Below are 22,507 nucleotides of genomic sequence, written 5' to 3'. Positions count from 1 at the left end.
TCCTGCCTCAGCTTCCTGAGTAGCTGGGATCACAGGCGCCCACCACCGTGCCCAGCTAATTTTTGTATTTTTAGTAGAGATGGGGTTTCATCATGTTGGCCAGGCTAGTCTCGAACTCCTGACCTCGTGATCCACCCCTGTCAGCCTCCCAAAGTGCTGGGATTACAGATGTGAGCTACCACGTCCAGCCAACTCTTAAAAAATTTTTAGTAGAGATAGGGTTTCACCATGTTGGCCAGACTGGTCTCGAACTCCTGACCTCAAGTGATTTGCCTGCCTCAGCCTCCCAGAGTGTTGGGATTACAGGCATGAGTTATGGTGCCCAGCTCTATTTTGGGGTGTTTTAAAGTAAACTCAAACTTAACATTGTTCAGAACTGAGCTTGCAAGGTGTGGCTTCTGCCTGTAATCCTAGCACTTTGGGAGGCTGAGGTGGAAGAATTGTTTGTGACCAGGAGTTCAAGACTAGCCTGGCCAACATAGTAATACCCCATCTCTAACAACAACAAAAGTTAGCTGGGCATGGTGGTGTGTGCCTGTAGTTCCACCTACTTGGGAGGCTGAGGCAGGAAGATCCTTTGAGCGCAAGATTTGAGGCTGCAGTGAACCGTGGTTGCACCACTGCACTCCAGCCTGGGCAACAGAGCAAGACCTTGTCATTACAAAAAAGAAAAAAGCTAAGCTTGTGAGTCCCCCCCGCCCCCCTTTTTTTTTTTTTTGAGACGGAGTCTCACTCTGTTGCCCAGGCTGGAGTGCAGTGGTGCGATCTTGACTCACTGCCGACCTCTGCCTCCTGGGCTCGAGTGATTCTCCTGCCACAGCCTTCCAAGTAGGTGGAACTACAGGTGTGTGCCCCACACCTGGCTGATTTTTGTACTTTTAGTAGAGATGGGGTTTCACCATGTTGGTCAGGCTGGTCTCGAACTCCTGACCTCAGGGGATCCGCTGACCTCGGCCTCCCAAAGTGTTGGGATTACAGGCATGAGCCACTGTGCCCAGCCATGAGTTTACCTTTAAACTTGACTATTTTTAAGATTACCCTATCTTGAAGATTATACTATCCAGTTACAGAAATTCATGTATTATAATCAGGGAAAGTTTAATTTCAATAATTATTAACTACAACAGGGGTTTGTAGTTGACCGGGGATTAGTTAGTAACAAGTAAAGAATGTAGAAATAACAGATACAAAGAGCTGCCACTACCTCTGGGGCTGACAGTGTCCAAAGCTGAGATCCAGACCTTGCTAAAAGTATGCTCTTTGAGCCTCATTAAAAATCTGCTTTGTAGTGTGCTTGGAAAAGCCATTCACAGGTGTCTCCCTGGAGGCCTCTGCTACAAAACTGTCCAGGGAGGAGAGAGTGCCAGCTGAAGCTACTGGGTGCCCGTGCTGTCCAAATGTATATGTTGTCTCCAAAAGCCAAGAAAAACTTATCAAACATCGTGTGTGTGTGTGTGTGTGTGTGTGTGTGAGGTGGTATGAGGTACAGCCACCTGTCTTACTTCGAAGAGAATATTTTGACATAACTCTATACTGTTGACTCCCCAGAAATGTCCCTGAGGTGGCAGGCCCCTGAATTGTTTTTGGGTTTAACTCCCAACTTCTTATTTATGTCTTACTAAGGCATTTAAAGTGCTTGGTACTTTCTGCTCATTGGATCCAACAGCGTAGTGTCATCACTGTAGTGGACTAGTGTGATATTTTGTGGATTGCCAAGATGATCAAGATCTCTGTGAACTGTATTATGCTAGAGAGCAGAACTGACATAGTCCTGAGGTAACACTGGGAAGGTATACTGTTGGCCCTGCCAGGTAAAAGCAAACGACTTCTGGTGATCTTTATAAATTGATATGGAGAAATACCAATTTGATTCTAATTTAGTAGCTACATACCAAGTGCCAAGAGCTGTTCTTTATCAATGAAGATGCTACATCTGGCCCCGGGCGTGGTAGCTTACAGATGTAATCCCAGCAGCTTGGGAAGCCAAGGCAGGAGGATTGCTTGAACCCAGGAGTTCAAGACCAGCCTGGGCAACAAAGTGAGACCCCATCCCTACAAGAAAAATTAGCCGGGCATGGTGGCATGCACCTGTGGTCCGAGCTACGTGGGAGACAGGAGGATCACTTGAGTCAAGGCTGCAGTGAGCTGAGTTTGAGCTCTGGGTGACAGAGCAAGACACTATCTCAAAAAAAAAAAAAAAAAAAAAAAAAAGGATACATCTGGACAGCAGCTTCGGTTGGAGTCACTCTGATTAAGTTTACAATAGTCCACAGTCATTCTCCAAGATCCATCAGACTTCTGCACAGGCCCTTTGCCACTCTTATTTTAGTCTAAGCTATTGCCAATTTCTGTTTGCAGTGGTCTCAATAGGTCTCTCTACATTTTTTTGCCTCCTACCCCCAGTTTATCCATGCTTTAGTCAGAGTAATCTTTTAAAACACAAACCTGAGTCATTTCTCCCCCATACTCTGATCTCATGCTTAAAGACACTTCATTGGCTCTTAGGATAGCAAGTGAAATCCTCAGCTGCTAGCCTAATTTATCAGGAAGTTTCTACCTTTTTTTTTTTTTTTTTTGAGACAGGGTCTGGCACTGTCGCCCAGGCTGGAGTGTAGTGGCATGATCTTGGCTCACTGCAACCTCCGCCTCCTGGGCTCAAGCCATCCTCCCACCTCAGCCTCCCGAGTAGCTGGGCCCACAGGCTTGCACCACTACACTACACTGGGCTAGTTGTTTTGATTTTTTTGTAGAGATGGTATTTCACCATGTTGCCCAGGCTGGCCTCAAACTTGTGAGCTCAAGTGGTCTGCCTGCCTTGGCCTCCTGAAGTATTGGGATTATAGGCGTGAGCCACCGCGCCCGGCTCCCTGCTTGTTCTTGACCCCAGGCTCACTGAGCTTCATTCTATTGCTCAGATGTGCCACATGACATGAGGCCTCTATACCATTTGCTTCCTCTGTGAGGGATGCTCCTTCTTTCCCTTTTAATTCTTTCTCCTCCATGACCTCTCATACCCTTAATACCCTGTATATCTCTAATTGATGACCCTTATTGCACCTGAAAAATTTGTTTTTTCTGTGATTCTTTGATTAAGGCCTGTTTTTCCAACTAAACTCTCAAGTTACAAAGGATAGATAGAAACTTTTGTGCCCAGCCCTAAGGAAATGCTTGGCACTTGGAAGTCAATCACCCATATTTTATTTATTTATTTATTTATTGAGATGGAGTTTTGCTCTTGTTACCCAGGCTGGAGTGCAATGGCACGATCTCGATTCACCACAACCCCCGCCTCCTGGGTTCAAGCAATTCTCCTGCCTCAGTTTCCCAGGTAGCTGGATTACAGGCATGCGCCACCATGCCTGGCTAATTTTGTGTTTTTATTTATTTATTTATTTTGAGACTGAGGCTGGCTCTGTCGCCCAGGCTGGAGTACAGTGGCCGGATCTCAGCTCACTGCAAGCTCCACCTCCCGGGTTTACGCCATTCTCCTGCCTCAGCCTCCCGAGTAACTGGGACCACAGGCGCCCGCCACTTCGCCTGGCTAGTTTTTTGTATTTTTTAGTGGAGATGGGGTTTCACCGTGTTAGCCAGGATGGTCTTGATCTCCTGACCTCGTGATCCGCCCGTCTCGGCCTCCCAAAGATTTTGTGTTTTTAGTAGAGATGGGGTTTCTCCATGTTGGTCAGGCTGGTCTTGAACTCTCAACCTCAAGTGATCTGCCCGCCTCGGTCTCCCAAAGTGCTGGGATTATAGGCATGGGCCACCGTGCCTGGCCAATCACCCATATTTTTTGAGTAAATGCTTTAGTACTTAGCCTGTGTTCTCTTTGTTGTCCTTTTGCACAAATGATTTTGTCTCTTTCTACCTTTCAAGATGGTGAAAATAGGTATTGTCACTTAAAAGTTTAGGGACTATTTCTTGGGAATATTTCTGGGGACTGTCATATCCTGTGTGATCTTGAGGTCCTTTGTGGGTGACACATGGCTTGCTTCCACCACTGCTGTCTGGGCTGGGGGCCTGGCCTGCATGTCTTCAAAGCTGGTCCCAGCATGCCCTTCCTCTTTTGGAGACCTCAAGGTCTGATCAGAGTTTGAAAGACACATGGGGAAGAAGTTAAATTCAATTTATGTTTTCTTAGCGTGACCCCACAGCCAGAAGTCACAGAGGAAAAGATAGATATGGAAAAAATACCCCAGATATATGATAGAGAAAAATTTGCAATGTATAGGACAGTAAATAAAATGAATATACCTAGTTTATTTTTACTGGTAAAACAATAAAAAGAAACCTAAACAGAAAAGTGGGCAAAAAACCTAAGTAGGCATTTCACAAAAGATGAAATACAAATAGCCAGTAAACATGTGACGAGGTGTTTATTTGGTAACTAAAGAAATGCAAATTAGAACAACCATGAGACATCATTTAAAAATATTTTGGATTAGTGGGGAAAAGGAACAAAACCAAGCCAAAACAAAACAAAACAAATACTTTGGATAGGTCAGGTGCAGTGGCTCACACCTGTAATCCCAGCACTTTTGGAGGCCAAGGCTGGTGGATCATCTGAGGTCAAGAGTTCAAGACCAGCCTGGACAACATGGTGAAACCCCGTCTCTACTAAAAATGCAAAAATTAACCAGGCATGGTAGCACACCCCTGTAATCCCAGCTACTCTGGAGGCTGAGGCGAGAGAATTGCTTGAACCTGGGAGGCGGAGGCTGCAGCGAGCTGAGATTGCGCCAATGCACTCCAGCCTGGGCGACAGCGAGACTTCCTCTCAAAAAAAAAAAAAAATATATATATATGTAATATATATATTTATAATATGTATTATATATAAAAAATATATTTTTATATATATATATTTTTTGGGATTAGCAAAGTTTGAAAGATTGTTAATTCCCCAGTTTGGTGAGCGTGGAAAGAGGCACTTGTTTTCTGTTGGGATAGAAATTGGTATGGCTGGCACAGAAGCCCAGATTGATAATCCAGCCTCTGTTAAAAGTAAAGGTGTCAGACCGGGTGCAGTGGCTCATGTCTGTAATCCTAGCACTTTGGGAGTCCGAGACGGGCAGATCACGAGGTCGGAGATCGAGACCATCCTGGGTAACATGGTGAAACCCGGTCTCTACTGAAAATACAAAAAATTAGCCGGGCGTGGTGGCGGGTACCTGTAGTCCCAGCTACTCGGGAGGCTGAGGCAGGAGAACGGCATGAACCCGGGAGGCGGAGCTTGCATTGAGCCGAGATTGCGCCATTGTACTCCAGCCTGGGCGATGGAATGAGACTCCATCTCAAAAAAAAAAAAAAAAAAAAAAAAGTTAAGGTGTCCCCCCCAAATTTCACGTCTTGGAATTGATTCTAAGAAGACAGTCAGACAAAGATGTAAGTGCAAGCATTTTTATTCTTCGCAAATCATTGATAACAGTTGCTTAAAAAAAGAAAGGGCCAGCCATGGTATGTGAAGCCTGCAGTCCCAGCACTTAGGGAGGCAGAGGCAGGAGGATTGCTTGAACCCCAGAGTGATTGCACCACTGCACTCTAGCCTGGGAGACAGAGCTGTCATGTGGCAATTAGCAATAATAATAGATACTTACATTTATTGACCTGAAAAGGTTATTGTTAAATGGATAGTGCAGGTTACAAAGCAGCATGTGTAGGATGTTTCCAGTTTTGTAGATCTGCTGTATCTTTTTGTATATGTGCGCAGAAAGCTTTGGAATTATAGATAATAACGTGTTAATAATGATTATGTTGTGGATTTAAAATTTCAGTTATTCATTATGGGGACATAATGTAATAGTCTTTATTTCTCTGTAGCTGAACTCATTTTGGCTCATGAGCCCTCAAAACATATTCTTTCCATTTCGGAATAACTCGTTCCCTTCTTAATACTCAGCCTCTCTTGGCTGACTCACCACTGAATCCTCCTTCCCCTTTCCCTGGGAATGATTTACAGATTGCCCTGTGGTGAGAAGAGGCATTGGGGACTAAGCATTCCCTGGCCGTCCACGTTTCTCTGGAGTGTCTCTCGTCTTGCCTGATCATCATCTTCTTGTGCCATCGTTGCTACACATCTGATTTCTGCTCATCTCAAGATCCACTAAATCTGTCACAGATTCATCCCCAGCCATGGGCTCTTACGGGCGCACCATCTTGTCTAGAGCCAATTCTGACTGCCTGTAGGTCTGTGGGTTGAGGTTGCTCTTCTGCAGCCACATCATGTTGGGGACACTCTCTGTGAGGCAGACCTCAGGCCAGCTGCCTACCTCCATCCCTCAGGCTAGCGTCCTCACCCTTTCTGATGTCCTGTGAGAGGCAGGCTTCTCTTAGAAGCCCACACCCTGGAAAGTGAAGAGTAAGTCCCCTCCTCTTGGGCTACTCCTGGGCTACTCCCCTCCTGGGACTTCTCTTCCCCTGCCTTCCTAAGGGCAGGGGTGCAGCATGTTGGACACTTCTCAGGGACCCTAGGAGTCTCAAGTGTAGCCACTTCCTGTCAATTCTGTCCTCCTACCAGCCGGTCAACTCTTTTTAAAAATTATTTATTTGTTTTTGAAATAGGATCTCTCTGTGTCACCCAGGGTGGAGTGCAGTGGCATCATCACGGCTCACTGCAGCCTCGACCTCCTGGATTCAAACAATCCTCTCACCTCAGCCTCCTGAATAGCTGGGACCACAGACACATGCGATCACGCCCAGCTAATTTTTGTATCTTTTATTTTTTTTCTTCTTTTATACAGAGTTTTACTCTTGTTGCCCAGGCTGGAGTGCAGTGGTGCAATCCCCACTCACTGCAACCTCTGCCTCCCGGGTTCAAGCAATTCTCCTGTCTCAGCCTCCTGAGTAGCTGGGATTACAGGTGTGCGCCACCACATCCAGCTAATTTTGTATTTTTTTTAGTAGACATGTGGTTTCACCATGTTGGTCAGGCTGGACTCGAACTCCTGACCTCAAGTGATCCACCCACCTCAGCCTCCCAAAGTGCTGGGATTACAGGTGTGAGTCACCGTGCCCAGCCAAATTTTTGTATTTTTTATAGAGATGGGGTTTTGCCATGTTGCCCAGGCAGGTCTTGAACTCCTGGGCTCAAGTGATCCTCCTACCTCAGCCTCCCAAAATCTGTTGACTCTTGACGTCCTTTTGAGTGAAGCCTCCTTTTTCACTATCAGGCACTCATTCCCACTCCTATTTTTGGGATAAACTATTAATGCCTCCCCTTCTTCAAAGATTGGCTCTTCATTGTCCCAATCAAGCTTTTTAATTTTTATTTTTTAATTTAATTTTAATATTAATTTTTAATTTAAAACATCCTTTTCTCTCAGAGAGTTGGATTTTATAATTGAAACAATGGCTTTAAAGACAGTAGTTAGCTATAGGTTTACAAATGTCTACTTAAAAGTTAAAATCTAGGAGCCAATGAGTTGTGTGTCTCATCCCTAGCCCAAGAGCAGGCTGCATAGACAGCTCTTCCTGGTGCTTGAACCGTGGAGGCTTGGAGCCAGAGGCTGCGGGGAGAGGACTGAAAAAGCCCCAAGCTCAGTGTCAAAATACACACCCTGCAATAGCTCTCTCCTGGGCTTGGTGGGATTGTGGGTGTCACGCGCGTCCCTGTGAAGAGACCACCAAACAGGCTTTGTGTGAGCAATAAAGCTTTTTTTTTTTTTTGAGACAGTCTCGCTCTGTAGCCCAGGCTGGAGTGTAGTGGCACGATCTTGCCTCACTTCAAGCTCCGCCTCCGAGGTTCACGCCATTCTTCTGCCTCAGCCTCCCGAGTAGCTGGGACTACAGGCGCCTGCCACCATGCCTGGTTTATTTTTTGTATTTTTAGTAGAGACAGGGTTTCACCGTGTTAGCCAGGATGGTCTCGATCTCCTGACCTCATGATCCACCTGCTTTGGCCTCCCAAAGTGCTGGGATTACAGGTGTGAGCCATCGCACCCAGCCTGCAATAAAGCTATTTAATCACCTGGGTGCAGGCGGGCTGAGTCCAAAAAGAGAGTCAGCAAAGGGTGGTGGGATTATCATTAGTTCTTACAGGTTTGGGATAGGCGGTGGAATTAGGAGCAGTTTTTTGTGGGCAGGGGGTGGATCTTACAAAGTACATTCTCAAGGGCGGAGAGAATATTACAAAGTACCTTCTTAAGTGTCGGGAGGGTGTATAGTACAAAGTACATTCGCAAGGGTGGGGGAATATCACAAGGTTCATTATTGCAAGGGTGGGGAGGGTGTATTGTCACAAAGTCAACTGATCAGTTAGGGTGGAGCTGGAACAAATCACAATGGTGGAATGTCATCAGTTAAGGCAGGAACTGGCTATTTTCACTTCTTTTGTGAATCTTCAGTTGCTTCAAGCCATCTGGATGTATAGTGCAGGGCACAGGGGATATGATGGCTTAGCTTGGGCTCAGAGGCCTGACAGTGGATAATTTCCACTCTCTTTTTGTCTGTAGTTTCTGAATTTCTTACAAGAAACATGTATAAGAAATATGACAAAAGTTATTTTATAAATAAAGGGACACTTTGAGGCTTTTCAGTCTTTAAAAAAGCTAAGGCTTATTTGGGTTTTTGTTTATTTTTAGATTTTTGGTGTCCTCACGACCTCACCTCATCCCATTGAGTAGAGACTGGGAGGGGAGAGCAGCAGCTGGAGGGCAGGCTGGGAGCCCTTGTGAGCAAGAGGAGCTGTGGATACCTGCTTCTCTGCCAAGGGAGAGAGTGAGGTAGGCCCGGGCCTACTGACTTCAGGGTGAGGCCACAGCTACTGCAGCACTTTTTATGTATTTATTTACTGAGATGGAATCTTGCTCTGTCACCCAGGCTGGAGTGCAATGGTGTGATCTCGGCTCACTGCAACCTCCGCCTCCTGGGCTCCAGTGATTCTCCTGTGCTCAAGCGATTCTCCTGCCTTAGCCTTCTGAGTAGCTGGGATTACAGGCACGCGCCACCACACCCGGCTAATTTTTTGTATTTCTAGTAGAAACAGGGTTTCACCATGTTGGCGAGGCTGGTCTTGAACTCCTGACCTCAAGTGATCCTCCTGCCTCGGCCTCCTAAGGTGCTGGGATTACAGGTGTGAGCCACCACGTCCAGCCATACTGCAGCACTTTAAAGGACGGTGTCTTTTTCTTTCTCATACAAGAGAATAGGACTTTATTAGCATTGGTGCAAGCATTGCATTACACAGGAATGGGTCCCTAGTGTGCACAACCCCAGCTGGGCTTTGAGCAGATAAATCACAGCAGAAATAGAATCGCCCTAGGACTTTCAATCAAAAGCTGGAAGTCCACCTTACAGAAAGACAAAAAGAAAACCCCTTTTTATATCTTAACAAAGCGACAGCTCTCAAGCAGCAGAGCATCTCGAGGAAGAAAGCTTGCTTGGTCGCCATCTCATCATGCCAGAGTGTGCAGTGTCCACCCTCGACCACGCCGGAGAGTTGCTGATTTTTTGAAAAAGCTTAACTTAACAATTTCTGATGTCTATCTTTTAGAGTTCTATATGTTCCCATTTTTTATTCTTCTGAATTTTGAATTACAAATAGCTGTAAAAGCCAGTCTTTGAATGCATGGGGGTGGGTGTGAGGCAGGGCCCAGCTTCTACTCCCTGTCCTGTGGAGCAGTGGCTGGTTTCTCCTGAGCCTAGCCCTGGGAGGTTGTGGTAGGCGTGGAGGCTGCAGAGCTCCTCCAGATGCTGCCCTTGCTGTGCCTCACACCAGAGAGGATGGAAGTGGCTCTGGCGTCGGATTCTGTTGAGCTGAGACAGACAAGGCTGACACAGGGCTGGGGGCCCGTGGTCCACCAGTGGAAGTGACTCCCGAGGAAGGGCGGCGAGGAGGGTGGTGTGGGATCTGAGGCTTCTTTTCAGTGTGGCAGCTGTCAAGGGCCAGGGAGCAGGGGGAAGAGCCTGGTCACCATGGTCCCAGAGCCCGTCTCACTTGGCTCTTCCTTTGCAGCTGAGGAGAATGAGGACCAGAGAGGGACTGTGCGTGTGTCCTGCCTGGGGACCCACAGCCAGGTGATAGCAGAGTTGGGTTTGAAGCCCAGGCCTCCCATGCCAACCCAATGGTCTTGCTGTTTCAGCAGGGAAGGCCGGGAGCCTGGGAGCTGGGAAAAGGTGACTGCCCGGCTCCTGGTGACTCCCCACCCCCAGGTCCCCAGCTGTCATCAGAGGGGCAAGGACACATTTAACTGGTTCCTGTGGGTCAGGTCTGAGTGGGGGAGGACCTCCCCTCCCCACTGCCTCCCACAGGGGCTTGTGATTCAGGGTTTCAGGAACAGGGCTGGCTCCCCCGCCTCAGATGGAAGAAGTGGACTTGGCTGTGAACTCCAGGAAGGCAGGGCTCAGCCATGGCCCTTACCCTAGGATATGGCCTGGCCACAAGCACTCACTACATTTTTTTTTTTTTTTTTTGAGACGGAGTCTCGCTCTGTTGCCCAGGCTGGAGTGCAGTGGCACGATCTCAGCTCACTGCAACCTCTGCCTCCCAGGTTCAAGCAGTTCTCCTCCTCAGCCTCCCAAGTAGCTGGGATTACAGGTGTGTGCCACCACATCTGGCTAATTTTTTACTTTTTTAGTAGATATGGGGTTTTGTCATGTTGGTAAGGCTGGTTTTGAACTCCTGACCTCAAGTGATCCACTCGCCTCGGTCTCCCAAAGTTCTGGGATTACAGGTGTGAGCCACTTTGCCCGGCAAAGAAATACCTTTTTTTTCTTTTCCTGAAACAGAGTTGTGCTCTGTCACCTAGGTTGGAGTGCAGTGGCACGATCTCGGCACACTGCAACCTCCGCCTCCCAGGTTCAAGTGATTCTCCTGCCTAAGCGTCCTGAGTAGCTGGGATTACGAGCGCCCACCACCATGCTCAGCTAATTTTTAAAAATATTTTTAGTATAGACGGGGTTTTGCCATGTTGGCCAGGCTAATCTCGAACTCCTGACCTGAGGTGATCCGCCTGCCTCGGCCTCCCAAAGTGCTGGGATTACAGGCGTGAGCCACCATGCCTGGCCTTACATTTTTTAAAATGAGGGAACGAATGAATAAATGACCATCATATTAGGAGCTGGCTCTGAACAGAATTGTAAAGTGGACCAAGCTTGTGCTCAGGGTCACCTTAAGCCCACGGTCGCTGTGTCCTGCCCTCTCAGGGCCATTTCCCAGCCCCCAGGCACCTGTTCACAGAGGCTGCATCTGGCCCTGCCTCCACCCCTCCGTCCTAAAGTGCTCCTCTGACTTAGAACATGACAGTCAGGGAGAGAATGTGCCTCAGGAGGGTGGAGTCAGATGATCACGGCCTTCCTGGCATCTGAGGGGAGATAGCTTTGGTAGCAAAGTGTGATTTTCTCTGAGCCCAGGAAACCTTGGCCTTGGTCGGAATACATTGAACCCTGAGGGCCATAGAGTCCCTGGGGCAAGCTCTGAGGGGGAGGCCTGGGACAGGGCGGGGCAGGGGGAGGGGAGTGGGGGAAGTGGGTGGGGAGCTGGGGGTTGGGGTTACCAGGGTTCTAGGGGAGGGGAGTGCTCAGGGTCCCGGAAAGGGCGTTTTCCTTATGGCGCACCAGAAGCCTTCAGGAGCCTCCAGCTGCGTGGTGAGAGGGAGGATGGAGCAGCCGGCAGGAGTAGCTGCCTCTTCCTGCTTGGGGAGCAGAAGGGCCTCCCATGCCGTGATGGTCAGGACTTGCCCCCTTCTCTCCCCGCAGCTGGGGGCCTGGACTCACCTGGACTCACCTGGACAGCTGAGTTCTCATCAGAGGTCGGGGCTGTGGATACACTGGAGAGGGCTGGACGTGGTCCCACACACCCCGAGAGCCTGTCACAGGGACAGCACCAGGGCTGAGGCCTGGGGCCCCTCGGCTCCCCACACTCAGCTCTTCCGGAAAAGAACAGCACTCACGCCACCTCCCGCCTAGCGGGTGCTCCCAGTGTGACTCTGGAGACCCCTCGGGTCACTCCCTGAGCCACAGGCCTTAGGGTTTAGAGCCTGAGGAGGTGAGATTTTAACTCCAGAACACCTACTTTGTACCCCTACCCCACCAGCACACACTGGCCAGGGAACACAGCCCCATCCCATAGTGGACATCCAGCCGCACTCCTCAGGCCGTCCCTCCCTTCCCATCCCCTTTTTCCATACTGTCATGATTTTCTACATGGAAACAGTGAGGGGTGCCTCCCAGTCTCTGGCCTATGCACCTGGGACCACCTTGGACCCAGGGGAGTGGGGCCTCTGAGGATCACGGGCCCAAAGGGTGGGGGTTCTGGGAGCCGAGGGAAGTCCTAGGACCAACTGGGAGGGGTGGATGTACCTGGCAGGTGGTGTGGGCATCCCAGTCCCTGGACACCAGGGTCAGCAGCTGGGGCGTGTGCCGAGCCACAAATTGCTTGCACTGAGGAAGGAGACACATAGCTGTGGAGGGGACCCGGGCCCTTTGCAGGACTCTCCTGTCGTGTGGTCCTGGCCTCTCCACTTCTCTGGATCACTTTAGGGCTCCCTTCTGACTCCTCCATCAGCCCTCACTGAACAGCTCTGGCTGCAGTTAAAACCCTTAACAAACCGGAGCTGGCTGAAATGGAGGACTTCCATCAGAAAAGCAGGCGATGCTGGAGACGGAGGACTGAGGCAGAGGGGTGGAATCTCAGCCACCACCCTCCTCTCCCTCCACCTCCATTTCAGTTCTAGAAGGAACCTTAATGTTCATCTGGTCCTTGATACCAGACGTGATGGGCAGCGGGGAGGCTTGGGAGTTGCTGAGCAGGGAGCACAGTGTGGACAGCTGCCTCCTAGGAAGAGCATCAACTGGCTTGCCTGAGGACAGGATCTTGCTTTAAGAAGGGAATTTCCTGTCTGGGTGCAGTGGCTCACGCCTGTAAACCCAGCACTTTGGGAGGCCAAGGCAGGCAGATCACTTGAGGTCAAGAGTTCGAGAGCAGCCTGACCAATAAGGTGAAACCTTGTCTCTACCAAAAATACAAAAATTAGCCGAGCATGATAGCACGTGCCTGTGATCCCAGCTACTTGACAGGCTGAGGCAGGAGAATCTCTTGAACCCAGAGGCAGAGGTTGCAGTGAGCCAAGATTGCGCCATTGCACTCCAGCCTGGGCAACAAGAACAAAACTCCGTCTCAAAAAAAAAAAAAGCAGGGGATTTCCTGTCATTGACTGAGTATTGGCAGGGGCCCTAGGACCTTCAAGCCCAACCCTCTCCTTTTGCAGATGGGTTTGTCCTGAGTGAGTTAAACCTTGAGGAGTGTGGGAGCAGTAATGGGATCAGGACCCTGGAGAGAAGGCCAGTCCCTTTCCTGGCTCGAGCTGGCCCTGGCATTACTCATTTCCTAGTAGATAACCAGGCCTCTGAAGGCTTGCCTGGTGCTCACTCAGCCCGTGAAGGGGGCCTGCTGGTCTCTGGAGCCCACAGCCCTTTGTCCAGAGGCGACTCCTAACCCTTAACAGGCTCTGCCCTAACTTACAGTCCCACCATTGTCTGCCCTACATCCTGCCTGCCTGTCTGCACTCCATTCTCACCCATCCTATGTGTCTCTGGCTGCAAAGCCTTTCCTGGGCTCAGGCTTCCACCTTGAACAGGCGCTGACCACAAGTCCCCATGTGCCTGCCCTGTACCTTTTCCCTGTCCAGCCAAGAGCTGACACAGGCCTGGAGCAGTGCCTGTGGTATGGCCTGCTCGCTGCTGTTCCTGGCCTGGGTGGTCACAGACATGCAGAGGCGGCACTCAGAGTCTTGCGGCAGCCATTCTCCTGTGGGCGACCCCAGAGACGTGAGCGTTAGGGGGAAAGCAGGCAAGGCCACCCTGAAGAGGCGTTCGGTTTCTGTCCTTGGTGCATTGCAGCGGGACCAGAGAGGGAGAGCATCATGCAGGGGCAGGGTAGGGGGAGGAGGAGAGCAGGCTTTGGGCTAAGGAGGGGGCAGTGGGTTCACCTGGGCCAGTGCTGTCATCCATGGAGCACCGGAGGACGAGGCCGCAGACCAGCTGGGGCAGCATGCGGCCCAGCAGCATGTCGAGCAGGATGACAGAGTAGCGTTCAGCCAGGCACTGGCAGATGCCACCCGCCACCAGGGGTACCACGCGGCACACCTGGGCCACTGCCACAGCTAGCACACCCTGGGGTGGGGGCGGAGAGAAGCCAGCATGGGGTCTTCACTTGGCAATTCTCCACTCTCTGCCCAGCACCTAGCTAGGCACTTCCTACACATTCCCTCATTCTCTTCTAGAAGGGAGGGCAAGACTATTCACAAATAAGGACACTGGGGATCAGAGAGTCCAAGGGATGCAGGGGACTCACACAGGGTCGCTGAGTGTAGGAGCCAGCTTCAGACCTACGTCTGGTCCCAAAGGCTGTGGCCCACAGCTAGTGACTCTCAGACTGATATGCTGGACCTGACTTTCCCCCAAGGCTTGAGATTCAGCTGCTTGCCTGACTCTCCTCTCCTGCACTTTACACAGGCATCTTGAACTCAACATGGCCAGGAGGGAGCTCTTTTTTCCTGCTCAAACCCGTTTCTTGTTGAGTCTCCCCATCTCAGCTGCTGGTATTACAGAGGGTTGGTTGCTCTGGCCAGTCTGTAAAAGTCACTGTGGAGTCCTCCCTGGTCCTCACACTCCAGCATCCATGCCCAAGTGCAGCGGGCCCGCCTCCCAAATGCGTCCCCAGACCAGCCCTCAGCTCCGTCCCTGTCCCATCACCTCTCACTGTGATCTCTGCAGTCATCTTTCTTTTTTTCTTTTTTCTTTTTTTTTGAGACAGAGTCTCGCTCTGTCACCCAGGCTGGAGTGCAGTGGTGCAATCTCGGCTCACTGCAACTTCTGCCTCCTGGGTTCAAGTGATTCTCCTGCCTCAGCCTCCCGAGTAGCTGGAACTACAGGCACCCGCCACCATATCTGGCTAATTTTTGTATTTTTAGTAGAGACGGGGTTTTGCCATGTTGCTCGAGCTGGTCTCCTGGGCTCACATGAACCACCTGCCTCAGCAGGAACCTCACCTGCTACCTTGAGTCTGCAGTGGCCCATGCGACCCCATCTGGGAAAGGCTGAGAGGGGAGGGCCTTTCCTCATTTGGGCTCCATTTTGGGGCAAGGTAGCCCTGGGCTGGTGGGGCCATTGGACAACAGCTACTGCAGGTCTGGAAGACTCCAAACTGGACTCAGGCAGAGATGGGGAATCTATCTGTGGAAATTTCCCTCTTGAAAGATCAAAGCAACTTTTCTACAGGGACCTCTGGGGATCCTTCTCCATCAGTTGGTGAGCTGCTGGAGGACAAAGCTGCATCTTGTCCATTTTTGTACTTTGGCACCTGGTGTGGCACCTCCATACAGGGGGGGGCTTAATGTTTGTTGCATGAACTGTAGGCCTGGTACCTACCAGGCCTGAGCCTGAGCCCCAGGGTCCCTGGGTGGGGGCAATGCACAAACGGTTCTCTCCCCTCCTAACTTCTGGCAGCCAGCTGGGCCCTGATGGGGGTGTGAGTTGGGAGGGAGGTGCGAGCTGCAGGGGACCCTCCTGGGCTCTGTGTGGCCTTGGATGCCTCACCTTGGGAATCATGGCTTGGATCCGCTTGATCAGAGCCTTGCAGAGCCAGCAGTAGGGGAGAGGAATGGGGAATTGCTGCTCAGAGAGATCCTGGGAGAGAATCCGGTGGAGGCCAGGCTGGGTGCTGGGAGAAGAGTCCTCCAGGCTCTCCTCCCCTCCCTTTCTCTCCCTCCTCCCTTAGGCCCTGCCTGGAGCTTCCCGTCACCTTCCCGGCTCTGCCTCTTCCAGGGCCCAGTGCTCATGGGCTTCAGAGGTGGCTCTAGCCCTCCGGATCCCCACTTAACTGGCTGTGGGGGCCTCCCTCACCTGTGTGTGAGGCCCAGGCCTCACCTGGAGGGCCCCGGGCAGCACGGGGAGGACCAGCTTGTCCGGCAGAGGGTCTGGCAGAGGGTCCCACAGAGGTTCGGGCAGGGGGTCTGACATCCCTGACTCCTGCTCTGGCTCTGGCTGCCGGGATTTGCACAGGCCCAGGTGCATACAGATGCCCTTTGAGTCCTGGGGCACAGCACAGGGTGGGAGTGTTAGGCTATGGGAGGGAAGCCCACCCCTGTTCATGCTGGCCCAAGGGCTCAGGGACCAGGACCACTGGAATGGGAGGAAACAGGCCTAGTGGGGGTGCTGTGCTTTAGAACTCTATGTGGGGAGACAAAAGGCAAAGATGGGGCTGTGTGGGGACTTTAAGGGAGGTGGCCGGGATTGCATGTGAATGAGCATGAGCATATATGTGAGCATGAGTAAGTGTGTAAGCATGTGTGTGAGAGTGAGAGTGTAAGAGTGTGTGAGCGTGCAAGCCCACCTATGAACCTGAACCTGGGAGGCTGTGGTCGGGTGCATGGCTGAAGGGCACTTAGTTTCCTGGGCCCTTTGTGGGCAGAGTGTGTGTGTGTGTGTGTGTGTGTGACCAGCTGGGGTGCTGTGTGTGTGCTGTGTGTGTGTGTATGTGTCTGACTGGCTGGGGTGCTGTGTGTGTGTATGTGTCTGGATGGGGTGCTGTGTGTGTGTGTCCACCCGGCTGGGGTGCTATGTGTATAACTCCCCATGGGTGGTCACAGGGGCCTGCGTGGGGAGGCAGGCAGGAGGTGAGCTTGCAGCCCTCACAATCTGGTTCTGGAAGTAGTCGATGACCAGGGGGAAGTAGTCGTCGAGTACTTGGTTGCACTGGGGCATGAACAGCTTCAAGGGGAGGACGTTGCACTCCTGCTCCAGAAACTTCCGCATCGTGTCCTGGGAGGCCAGAGCGGGCTGTCAGCTGGGCCTCTCTGAGGTCTATGCCACCCAAGTCCCTGGATACAAGGCCCCACCAGGGCAGACCTACCCCTATTCCCCCAGGGCACTGGAGTTCAAGAGTTTCATGGAGTTAAGTAGTTGGGCACATGTAGGGGCCCTTCCCCTCAGGAAGGACCATCTCTGGCTGTGCTGTTGAGCTCAGGGCCAGGACCTACTCCCAGCCAGGAGGAGCTGGGAGTTCTCAGGCACCCAGGCCTCCTCCTCAGCCTGGAAATGGCCCCTTTAGGGGGCTCACCTCTTCCCTGCTCTGTCCCTCATCTCTTGGGCCCCAATCTTCATCCAGGATCTGGGCCTCATTACCTGGAAAATGGACTCCTTGGCCATCTTGTTAAGGATGTGGACGATGTCCTCACACTCTTGGCATAGGTCATCCTGGGGAGGGAGGGGGCCCCCAGGTGGAGGACACATGAGTGGGGGGTAGGCTCCCAGCTCCAATGGGGAGGCTCTCTCAGGCAGAGGCCAACAGAGCACTCCAAGGCACCAGCGGCTGCCCACCAGCCCATCTTGTCCCAACTCATCCATTCCATTTTATTCATCCCATCCCATCCATCTCTTCTATTCATCCATCCCAATCCATCCATTGTTATTCTGTCATCCCATCCCATCCCATCCCATCCCATTCATCCGACTCCATCTATTCTATGTCATCGTATCCCATCACATCCATCCCATTCCATTTCATCCTATCTCATTTCATCTCATCCCATTCCATCTCAACCATCCCTTAGGGGGGCTCCACTCCCCTCCTGCCCATTCAGAGCCCACCCAGCACCCTTCATCTCAGACCCCCAGTTGTTGTGCATCCTTGGTGGTACTCACGGCTCCCACATGTCCCCAGACTTCTTGTAAGCAGTGCCCTAGGGCTCTGCACTGCAATGCTTGCTCCAGGCTTTGGCACCAGAACTCAGGGCCCTGGGCACAGGCCAAGGATGAGGTGGTCCAGGCAGCTGCGGTTCGGGGCCAGACCTTAGTCAGGATCCAGGCTACATACCTGGCATCCTGATTTCACCCAATCTCTAGACCCAATTTTGCTGGGAGTGTGAGGCCATTAAACATGTGGGTGTCAGACAGCTCTGGGTTCCACCTGCTCCCGGACCCACCAGCTGTGTGACCTTGGATAAGCTCTGAACCCTCTCTGAGCCCCAGCTGCCTTGTCTTTAAAATGAGGACAGACTTGGGATAATGCCTAGCACAGAGCAGTGCTCAGTGAGTGGTGGAGCTGCCTAGGACAGGGGAGGCTGGGGCAGACTCACCAGTGCCTGGGCCACAGAGCGTGGGCAGCAGCAGCAGCAGCCACTGCAGCAGGTATGACTTGGCCATGGTACCTCTGCAGCCTGGATACCCTGCTTGGGGCATGGCCCCTTATAGCTGGGCGGGGCATAGGGGCTCTGTGGGAGTGGCAGCGACCTCAGTGTTTGTCTTTGCTCTGGAGAGCCCTTCAGGTGCTTGATCCCACCTTTTCCCAGCAGGGACGCTCCTGCCTGCCTTACCACCTGTCCTGGCTGATGGCCTGTTCCTGCTTCCTTTGCTCCCTGCCCGGACTCCCATGTTGCTGGACTTGTGTCTTCCTCCAACCAGGGGCTTTCAAGCCTCCATACCTGGTCTCACCTCTCCAGGCCGTGGGCGGGAAGCTGAGGAGGGTGGGGGGCCTCTGGTTGGGGGCAGCCTTGGTGTTCCCCTCCCATCCCCTCCCGGGGCCTCTGGGGCCCCCTCTACTCTTGAGCAATGCTCTTGAGAGCTTCCTGCCTGGCTCTTAACCCAGGCTCTTAACCCCTGGAAGGGCAGACCTAGGACACTCTCACCTCCTCCTTACCTTTGCCTCTGGAAAAATCTTCTGGTTCTATGGACATAAGATTTGCGTTAGTCAGAAGAATATTTACATAAAACAGAAAACAAAATATCCTGAGTCAGAGACAAGATTTCTGTGCCCCTGGAGTGGCTCCCAGACAGCCCTATACAGGAAGTACTGCCCATGGACCCTGGGGACTCCTTCAGGGTAGGGGCTGGGGCATAGCTGCGATGGTTCAGCAGAAAGAAACTGTCCTCTGCAGCTGCAGGGGCTCTCAGGCAGGGCCCCCACTGGCAGAGCATACTGGAGAAAAAGCTCACAGACTGAGGGAGACAGAGGATATTTTGAGTGGAAGAAAGAGAAAGTTAGCACATTGCTATCACCCCAGCTGTTGTGATCAGTTTATCTGATCTCTGCAGGAACCCTCTCCCTAGTGGAGGCTCACAGGCCCCTATACTCAGAAGCACTACAGTGCTCTTGGGGGTGGACAGGGCAGGAATTCGTACCATGATGAAAAGAGTTGGGGCTGGGCATGGTGGCTCACTTCTGTAATCCTGGCACTTTGGGAGGCTGAGGAGGGAGGATCCTTTGAGCCCAGGAATTTGAGACCAGCCTGGCCAATATAGTGAGACTCCATCATTACAAAAAAAATTTAAAAATTAGCCAGGTGTGGTGATGCATGTCTCTGGTCCCAGCTACTCAGAAAGCTGAGGGAGGAGGATCGCTTGAGCCCACTAGGTCACGGCTGCAGTGAGCCATGATTACACCACTGCACTCCAGTCTGGGAGTGCGAGGCCATTAAACATGTGACTGAGCTGAGGGTGTCCTGGCTCCTGGTCCCTGGGATGCACGGTCCCCCGGCACAATGTTGGCCAAGTAACAGAGACTCTGTCTCAAAAAAACAAACAAAAAAAGGAATTGGATACAAGGTGGCTATTGACACACTCAAGGTTACCCAAGGATTATGTAGTTTCTGTTGGCCTCAAGCGCTTGTCAGTACAACAAACACAGCTGCCATCATGGGAGTCCACCAAGACTGTGTAAAAATGTGTAACCAAAGATTGGGAACTGAGTGACCTTGGTAGAACCTCAGGAAGGTGGAACTGAAACATGCGTGTTATTCAGTATGTGTTTAAAAAATGAGTGAGTGGTATCTGGTTTGGATACAATCAGGACAGGCTGCGCAAGAGAGTGGGGATTTGTGGCTGGCTGCCTCCAGGGCTGTATTCGTCAGGGTGGTCCCACTACCATAACAGAGAGCCCTCCAGTCTATTGGCTCCTGCATGTTTCTTTTTCTTTTTTCTTTTTTTTTTTTTGACACGGGGTCTCACTCTGGCACCCAGGCTGGAGTGCAGTGGCGCGATCTTGGCTCACTGCAACCTCCGCCTCCCAGGCTCAGGTGATCCTCCCACCTCAGTCTCCAGAGTAGCTAGGACCACAGGCGTGTGCCACCACGTCCGGCTAATTTTTTCTCTGATATTTTATTTTTGGTAGAGACAGGGTTTTGCCATATTGTCCAGGCTCGTCTTGAACTCCTGAGCTCAGGCGATCCACCTGCCTCAGCCTCCCAAAGTGCTAGGATTACAGGCATAAGCCACTGTGCCCGGCCACATGTTTCCTTCTTTTTGTTTTTGTTTCTTTTGTTTTTTTTTGAGGTAGAATCTCACTCTGTCGCCCAGGCTGGAGTGCAGTGGTACGATCTTGGCTTCCTGCAACCTCCGCCTCCCGGGTTCAAGCGATTCTCCTGCCTCAGCCTCCCAAGTAGCTGAGGAGTACAGACACCCATGATGACGCCCAGCGAATTTTTGTATTTTTTTTAGTAGAGATGGGGTTTCACCATGTTGACCAGGTCGGTCAAAACCATACCTCACACCCTTTAGGACGGCTATTATGAAAAAACAGAAAATAATATGTGTTGAGAGGATGCGGAGAAATTGGAACCCTAGGTGCTTTGCTGCTGAGAATGTGAAATGGTGCAGTCACTGTGGAAACCCATGTGGAAACCTTTGTGTAAACCCATGTGGAAAAGATTTTCTACAAAACAGTTTCTGAAAAGTTTGAATATTGAATTACCTTCAGACCCAGCAATTCCATTCCTACATATGTATTTTGAAGAGAATGGAAAACAGGTACTGGAACAGATATTTGTATGTCAATTTTCATCGCAGCATTATTCATAATAGCCAAAAGGTAGAAACAACTCAAGTGTTCATCCACGGACGAATGGGTAAACACACTCAAAGGAATATTATTGAGCCTTTTTAGGAAGGAAATTCATCTGGGCGCAGTGACTCACACCTGTAATCCCAGGACTTTGGGAGGCCAAGGTGGGCATATCACGAGGTCAGGAGTTCGAGACCAGCCTTACCAACATGGTGAAATCCCATGCCTACTAAAAATACAAAAATTAGCCAGGTGTGGTGGTGCATGCCTGTAATCCCAGCTACTTGGGAGGCTGAGGCTGGAGAATCGCTTGAACCTGGGAGGCGGAGGTTGCTGGGAACTGAGATTGCGCCACTGCACTCCAGCCTGGGCAAGAGAGCAATACTCTCTCTGGGGGGGTGGGGAGAGGAAAAAAAAGGAAAGAAATTTGGACACATGCTACAACATGGATGAATCTTGAAAACATGATGCTCAGTGAAATAATCCAGTTACAAAAGGACAAATATTGTGTGTGATTCCCTTTATAGGAAGTATGCAGAGTAGTCAAACTCGTAGGGACAGAAAGTAGGTCAGAGGTTACCAGGGGCTGGGGAAGAGGGAACAGGGAGGTAGTGGCTAATGGAAACAGGGTTTCTACTTGGGATGATGAAAAGTTCTGGAGATGAGCGGTGGTTTTGGTTGCATAATGTGGGGGTGTGCTTGATGTTCCTGAGCTGTACACTTAAAAATGGTTAAGACAGTATTACGTTATCTATAGTTGTATATTTCATCACAATTGAAAAAGAAAGGGGAGGAGAGAGAAATAAGCCAGGCTGTGGGTGGAGAAGAGTCTTGTTTTTCTTCTTGACTGGGACTTGAGACACCTGGGGCCGGGACAAAAGAGATCAGCCAAATGGGACAGCTGGTATGTCCTTGCAGAGATGCACGGAAGAGCAGATTCATTTTAATTCCTTTTGTTGTATTTTGGGCTGCATTCTTCTGACACTACTCGGGGCCTGAGCCTAAGGGCCCATGACTTTCCTCCCCTCTCCTATCCCCACTCTTCACAGTTGAATTTATTTGAGTGTAATTTCTATTTCTGGGGTAGAACCAACCCATGAGAAATACAAGGCCAGTGCCCTCAGGAGGCCTCATTGTAGCAGCCTTTCCTAGCATAGCCCTATCTTATGTCTTACTTTCTTTCAAAAGAAGGAATTTCTCCATGGGAAGGGGTAGGGAGGTAGGGCCCTTGGCAATGAAACTTATAGTTTCACAATTCATTCGTTTGACCAAAAAATGGTTAATGAGCTAGGAGTTGGGATGACAACGGTCACTGCCCTGGTGGACTTAATATCTATGGGGTGGGGGCACAGACCAGTAATCAGAGTGGAATACCACCCAGGCCTGGAGAAGGAGGGGAGACTCTGGGGGAGATGGGGCAGCTAAGGGGAGACTTGGGGAGACGTAGAAATTGGTGCGGTCAAATGGTGGGGTGGGATTGATTGAGGAGGAATTCCAGGCAGATAAATAGTTCATGCAAAGGCCTAGGAAAAGAGAGAGCATGGGGCTGGTACAGGGAGCGTTCACCACTCTGCACCACAAATAGAGGTTCAGAGTGTTGGGGAGCTTGGTAGAGAGTGACAGCCAAACCCACATCTCCTGCTCCCTGGTCTGTATCTGAGCAGCCCGAATAGCTTTGGCCCTGAACATCTCTGGGGATTGGGATCATCTCTTTTCCTCCCTCTGTCTCCCCAAGCT

General features: G+C 51.0%; 1 protein-coding gene across 15 annotated transcripts; it reads right to left on the bottom strand.

Moving 5' to 3' along the window:
* Window positions 1-9,117: 9,117 nt before the first annotated feature.
* On the bottom strand, window positions 9,118-18,154 carry SFTPB (surfactant protein B). Of its 15 annotated transcripts, none has more exons than XR_012422100.1 (12): window positions 18,072-18,154; window positions 17,638-17,765; window positions 17,119-17,190; window positions 16,630-16,755; window positions 15,838-16,026; window positions 15,532-15,621; window positions 13,923-14,106; window positions 13,608-13,741; window positions 12,295-12,375; window positions 11,710-11,801; window positions 10,621-10,713; window positions 9,118-9,949 (listed from the first exon to the last, which is right to left on the bottom strand). XR_012422100.1 is itself a non-coding variant. In XM_074011356.1 (11 exons), the coding sequence occupies exons 1-10, from the start codon at window positions 18,136-18,138 to the stop codon at window positions 11,739-11,741; spliced, it is 1,134 nt and encodes a 377-aa protein (XP_073867457.1). In that variant the 5' UTR covers window positions 18,139-18,154; the 3' UTR covers window positions 9,118-9,949; window positions 11,700-11,738. The 15 variants fall into 15 exon arrangements, 11 of the variants coding, with proteins under 11 accessions (XP_073867457.1, XP_073867456.1, XP_073867458.1 ...); XR_010580385.2 differs by having other exon boundaries at window positions 11,720-11,801; XR_012422101.1 differs by having other exon boundaries at window positions 15,862-16,026.
* Between the last annotated feature and the right edge of the window lie 4,353 nt (window positions 18,155-22,507).

Source organism: Macaca fascicularis, chromosome 13 (genome assembly GCF_037993035.2).
Source record: "Macaca fascicularis isolate 582-1 chromosome 13, T2T-MFA8v1.1".
NCBI lineage: Eukaryota > Metazoa > Chordata > Mammalia > Primates > Cercopithecidae > Macaca > Macaca fascicularis.
This window is presented reverse-complemented; position numbering and strand designations above follow the sequence as displayed.

Coding starts and splice junctions, on each gene's coding strand:
- SFTPB (XM_074011356.1), bottom strand. CDS start 18,138: ATGGCCAAGTCATACCTGCTGCAGTGGCTGCTGCTGCTGCTGCCCACG. Junction 17,766..18,071: donor GCTCTGTGGCCCAGGCACTG/GTGAGTCTGCCC, acceptor CCCGAACCGCAG/CTGCCTGGACCACCTCATCC. Junction 16,756..17,118: donor CCAAGGAGTCCATTTTCCAG/GTAATGAGGCCC, acceptor CTGGCCTCCCAG/GACACGATGCGGAAGTTTCT.